This window comes from Arachis ipaensis, chromosome B05 (assembly GCF_000816755.2).
Source record: "Arachis ipaensis cultivar K30076 chromosome B05, Araip1.1, whole genome shotgun sequence".
NCBI classification, from domain to species: Eukaryota; Viridiplantae; Streptophyta; class Magnoliopsida; order Fabales; family Fabaceae; genus Arachis; species Arachis ipaensis.
The window spans coordinates 143,838,481-143,844,805 of record NC_029789.2 but is presented as its reverse complement, the minus strand read 5'-3'; the positions used below and the strand labels follow the sequence as shown (position 1 = coordinate 143,844,805).

Below are 6,325 nucleotides of genomic sequence, written 5' to 3'. Positions count from 1 at the left end.
TTTTTTTTTTTTTTTTCAAAGTGTTCTTACCACCGGATCAATTTAAGTTAGATTTTGTGTATATGGTCAGATTATCCACTAAATTAAAGAAGGAACTATAAACCAAGTTGGGTTCATCTAGTGGTTAGCTCACTAGTTCGCTCGGGAGTTCGAATCCCGCCTTGTGCATGCAGCAACCTATTGGCCAGCGGCAAACCTTTAAATAGAGCTCAGTATTGCGACGGATTAAGGAACTATAAATGGAAATTATCCGCAAGAATTTCCGAAGAATTGAGCTCCGGACAAGAAACTTTGGAGGTCCTCCAGGTTGGACATGGAATCCATCGCCCTTCTGAATAGCAAGAACAAAGTCAACGTTAAAACTATTGAACCCTTCATGGAAAATATCACACAATATTGTACCAGTAGTTTCTATAAGATACAGTGAACTTCTATTCTTCAGTGTATATTAGTATTCATTATTTGAAGTGCAATAACGAAGTATAATCATGGCTGGATGGGCTTTCGATGTGTTCCTCAGTTTTAGGGGCCAAGATATTCGCCAAAACTTTATTGGCCATCTCTACGAGGCTCTTCGTTCCAAGGGTTTCCATATATTCCTTGACGAGGAGAAACTCGAGAGTGGCCAAGATATACCCGGGTCGCTCATCAGGGCGATCGAGGAGTCGAGAATTGCTATCTTGCTGTTCTCTGACAACTATGCAACTTCATCTTTTTGCTTAAATGAACTTGTCAAGATCATGGAGTGCGCTAAGGCTGAGGTCCAGATGGTTTTACCGGTTTTTTATGACGTAGATCCTTCTCATGTGAGACATCTGAGAGGAAGCTATGGAGAAGCATTGGTTAAGCATGAGGAAAGGTTCAAAAGTGACAATAATGGAATCTTAAAGGAAGTAGACATGGAGAAGTTGGAGAAATGGAAGATGGCTCTAAAGCAAGCGGCCAATTTGAGTGGAAAGCACTTCAAAATTGGGTACTTTATTCATTTTTGAAAATTGTTTGATTCTTTCATGTTAAAACCCTAAGATCCAAACTATAATAGAAATTTGCTTTTTTAACCTTGAATAATTATATACGCCGTTGCATGTTCATGATATGTCCAAATCTCAGTGCTAGTTTTGAAAACTATCATTTCTGAAAATTTGGGTATTTTGGTCGAACAAATCTAAACTTAGAGTATTGAGTTCATTTATATATTTCATCGTTAAAGTTATGCCCAAAATTTTTCATAGTTAAAATTAGTAGTTTACTCTCAACGAAGAAAAAGAAAGAACTATTTTAAGTTTTGGTCATTGTGCAGGGGTGACGATACTGAATGTAAGCTTATTGAGAAGATTGTTAATACGGTCTCTAAATGTATTTGCCGTGGATATTTACATGTTGCATATCACCCTGTTGGACTGGAGTCTCAAGTTCTAAAAGTAAACTCTCATTTGGATGTTGGATCTGTTGATGTTCACATGTTAGGAATTTATGGAATTGGTGGTATAGGTAAAACAACTCTTGCTCGTGCAGTTTATAATTCCATTGCTGAATCATTCGAAGGTGTATGTTTCCTTGGTATGGTGCGAGAAAAATCAATGACACACGGCTTAGAACATCTACAAGAGATAATGCTTTCTAAATTACTTGGAGAGGATATTAAGTTAGGAGATGTCAGTGAAGGAGTCTCAATGATAGAGCGTAGGTTCAACAGAAAGAAAGTTCTATTAGTTGTTGATGATGTTGACAACATGAAGCAATTAGAAGCCATTGTTGGAAATCCTAGGTGGTTTAGTTCTGGCAGTAGAATCATTATTACAACTAGAAACAAAGGTTTATTAGCAAGTTATGGGGTTGAAAGAACATATCAAGTGGAGGAGTTAAATGAAAAAGAAGCTCTTAATCTGCTTAGATTCAATGCTTTTAAAAATGATGAAGTGGATCCAAGTTATGCAGACATTTTGAACTCTACAGTCACTTATGCTTCTGGCCTTCCATTGGCTTTAGAAGTAATTGGTTCTAACTTGTTTGGTAGAAGTCTAGAAGAATGGCAATCAGCTTTAGAACAATATGAAAGAATTCCCATCAAAGAGATCCAAAAAATACTTAAAGTAAGCTTTGATGATTTGGAGGATGATGAGAAGAACCTGTTTCTTGACATTGCTTGTTTCTTTAATGGAGATAGATTACAATATGTTGAAGAAATACTTCGTGCTCATCATGGTTTTTGCCCCAAAAATGGAATCCGAGTGTTGGTTGATAAATCTCTAATAAAGATTGATGATGATAAAGTGACGATACATGATTTGATACAAGACATGGGCAGAGAAATTGTCCGACAAGAATCAGAAGAACTTGGAAAACGTAGTAGGATGTGGTTTTTCGAGGATATTAAGCATGTTTTAGAACAAAATGAGGTACGATTGATTGATATTTATGATTTGATTTTTCATTTTTCTAGTTGTTTTCTTTGACTGTTTCATGTTTACCACTGAGTCATTGTTTTCTTTATTTCCAGTCTCTTTTCCTGACTTGAGAGTGGTATTTTGTTCTATATGTTGTTTGAATATTCATGTTTGTGAGATATAAGCATGCATTTTTGAGAAACTAATGCTTCTTGTGTTTGTAGGGAAGTAATAAAATTGGAATCATAAAGCTTACACTCCCCAAACTTGATGAAAAAGTTAACTGGGACGGCAATGCTTTCAAGAAGATGGATAATCTCAGAACACTTATCATCAATGAAGGTGGCTTTTTGGAAGGTCCCAAACATCTTCCAAATAGTTTAAAGGTGTTGAAATGGGCAAAATATCCTTCAGAATTTTTGCCATCTCATTTTTGTCCAAAAGAACTTGTCTTATTCCAGTTACCTTATAGTTGTGTATCCTCAGTCAACATGCTCCAGATGCAAGAGGCAAGTATCATAAATTCTTTTATCTAATCATGACAGTTAACCATATAACTCATTTTAAGATTATTCGTCTGAATCTTATTTTCTTTTATTTTTTATTTTTTTCATGCAGAGGTTCATGAATTTGAGAGATTTAGATTTTAATAACTGTAAGTTCATAAAACAGATACCTGATGTATCTGTGGCCCCAAATTTAGAAAAATTGTCGTTTCGCTTATGCGTGAATGTAACTGAAGTTCACCCTTCTGTTGGATTGTTGGGTAAACTTAGAAAGTTGGATGCTTGCCACTGCTCGGCGCTTCGGAGTTTTCCTGCACTTTTGTTACCATCTCTTGAATATCTTGATTTTTCATGGTGCTCAAATCTTGAGAATTTTCCGGATATAAAGGGAAAGATGGAAAATTTAATAAAGCTTGAGTTGTGCCATACTCACATAAAAGCATTTCCATTCTCAATTCGATTTCTTACTAAGCTTCAAACACTAGAAATGCGGTTTTCTGGAATTGTTAAGTTACCTAGTAGCATGTTAGAGCTAACAGAACTTCAGAAAATTAGCATTTACAAATGTGATGGGTTGCTATTATATACACAAGATGAAGGGGAAGGGGAAGGGGAAGAACAAGTGAGTTCAGCAATACTGTCAATTCAGCACAACTTTGAGTTCATTCACTGCAATATATCAGATGAGTTCCTTCAAATTGGTATCCCTTTGTTTACCAATGTGAATAAGTTAAACTTATCATGGAATACTTTCACAATTCTACCTGCATGCATCAAGGGATGTTCCATTTTAAAGGAACTTATTTTGGATCATTGTGAGAAACTTAGAGAGATACAAGGGATTCCACCAAACATAGAAATATTCTCTGCAAAACATTGTGGATCCTTGAAAGTCCTGGACCTCACACTTATTCCTACAACTACAAGCACCAAAGAATGTCACTTTTTGAAGGAAATCTTTCTGAATGCTTGCATGGATCTTCGGAAAATTAGAGGGATTCCACCAAGCATAGAAGTTTTGCATGCACCAAAATGTACATCCTTGACTTCGTCGTTGCAAAATCAGGTTAGTATATATACTTCAATTCTTGATTATAATATTGAGTGTGCTCTCTACATATATTATCATAAGAAGTGTATTACATGAAAGCAATGGTTTATAAATAATAGTCAATACTCACATGAAGATGATAAGAATAGTTTTCATGCAAAGATACTAGTTGACAGTGGTTAGATAGTTTGACATATATATGACTAAACTGTCTTAAATAACACGCGTTTCGTCTCAACTATCATCCTTGTATAAAGACTACTCTAACCGTCTTCATGTCAATAGTCACTGACTAAAATAAGAGGCATAAAACTCAGTTGTATAAACTATACTAGAACCTTTAGAATTAAGTCGTCAAATGGTGTCTATATGGCTCTTTCAAAAGTCATGATGTTGTGTTTTAATTTTGACCATTCACATAAAATTCAACTATCCAAATCTCATCATTTCACTCTTATTATAAATTATCATTCTTGTGTATGCACTCCTTTTTATTCTTTTCGTTTTAAAATGTATCTAACTAATTAACTATAAATTGTATCCAAATACATTAAGTTTTCAATGTACCAAAATTCTCAAGCAACAGATATTTTAAAATGGACTTCTATCATTTAAGAATTGCTTAGTATTAATCATTGTGGCCAACAGGATTTGCACAAGGGAGGAAGCAGGGAGTTTTGGTTACCAATGCTTGGGATTCTAGAATGGTTCAACCACTCTTGTCATGGATCATCAATTTCTTTCTGGTTTCGTAACAAGTTCCCCGCCATATCTGTGTGTGTCATTAATGAACATACTTGTAAATCATTTCGCCCGAAATTGATCATCAACAACCATGAAGTGCACGAGTTCTCCGAATTCAGTCTAGATACTGATCATTTATCAATTCTAGTTCTGGGTAAACTACTAACAAAATTCAAAGTTGAGGTGGATGATGTGCTTTCAAAAAATGGATGGAACCATGTGGTGTTTTTCAGCAATCCCAAATTACAAAAAGATCAGATGTCATTGCTAACCAGGGCTGATATTACAGTCCAAATTGGACTCCATGTATTTCAACGAAGTAGTATGGAGGATATTCGATTCACTGATCCAAAAAAGGATCATAGAAGATGGATGGACACCGGACATTCTCCAAAACAGTTTATGAAGCCAAATTCTAGAATTGCGCGTCGAGACTCACACAGAGCTAAGATACAGTTAATGCAGCAGAAACAAAATTTGGCTCCATCGGAGGGACGAGGCACAAGCACAACAACAGCCAACCAGAATTTGAATTTTGACCTGGACGCATCTGTAGCAAACCAGATAAATAGCACCACCATTGTTCAAGGTTTTTCTTTCTCATTGTTTTCCGATCATATAAAAACTCTGCTTTAAAAATCTTAATCAGTATCCTTAGTAAAACCAAATCTTTAATCACACACCTTTTTTTCTGCATTTTTTACATAGCATCCCAAGATCATCAGCTACCAATGGCTCCAGGAGAATCATGCCAAACACCAGATATTTTAGAGCCCCCATCTATTCAGGCCCCAAGTCCTACTTCTTCATCAAGTAGTGAACTTAGTGGACCAGAAATATACACAGAAACTGAATTCAATGAGTTTGATGATCCCCTAAGTAGAAATCAAGACCATCCAGTTCAAGAAAACATAGAAATGGAAGCATTTTATGTTTCTCTTGAAGCCAAAGCACGTGTTCTTTCAAGTTTTTGGGGTGATAAACATGCGAATAACACTGCTACAAATGAAGAGACCAAGAAAGCATTGATGACAGTACAAGATTTCATCTCCCAAGGTGCTTCAATCTTGTTGCGTCCTGAACAAGGCAAAGTCATGAAGGCCAACTTAGATTACCTCTCTAATTTGACCACAGATGATGGAATCTCGGAAGGAATGAAAACATTGATATCTGAAGCTTCATGGTTGTTCAATCACTGGAGCAGGGACTACACTGAAGCATGCATGAAAATTGAGTTCACAAATTCTGAATTGCAGAGAGCTTATGAATTAGAAGCAGGTATGGAAGATAACAAGAACCAATTTTGGGAAGTTGTGGGATTGGAAAATGAGCTCAAGGACCAAATCAATGCCATTAAGGCTTATTTGGCTACTTGTGAATCAGAAAAGGATGTGGCTGTTCAGAGAAAGAGAGAGATATTTGAAGAAGGAAAGACACTTAAATCTCAAATAGACAGGTTGAAGGAAAAAATGCCACAACTTCAGCATGAACAGGGGTTAGCAAAGATAATTAGAGAAAAAATCTCATCTGAATGGTCAAACTTAGGAGAAAAATTTAAGACTACTGTTGACCAGAGCTTTTTAACGTATGATTGAGTAAAAAGCCTTCTTTATGAATATGATACATTCCAGGGCAAT

At 35.9% G+C, this 6,325-nt stretch overlaps 1 protein-coding gene across 1 annotated transcript; it reads left to right on the top strand.

The window, feature by feature from the left end:
- LOC107644637 (TMV resistance protein N) lies at positions 240–6,283 on the top strand. The gene is made up of 6 exons (XM_016348536.2): positions 240–973; positions 1,301–2,399; positions 2,612–2,896; positions 3,006–3,959; positions 4,593–5,277; positions 5,397–6,283. The coding sequence occupies exons 1-6, from the start codon at positions 489–491 to the stop codon at positions 6,281–6,283; spliced, it is 4,395 nt and encodes a 1,464-aa protein (XP_016204022.2). The 5' UTR covers positions 240–488.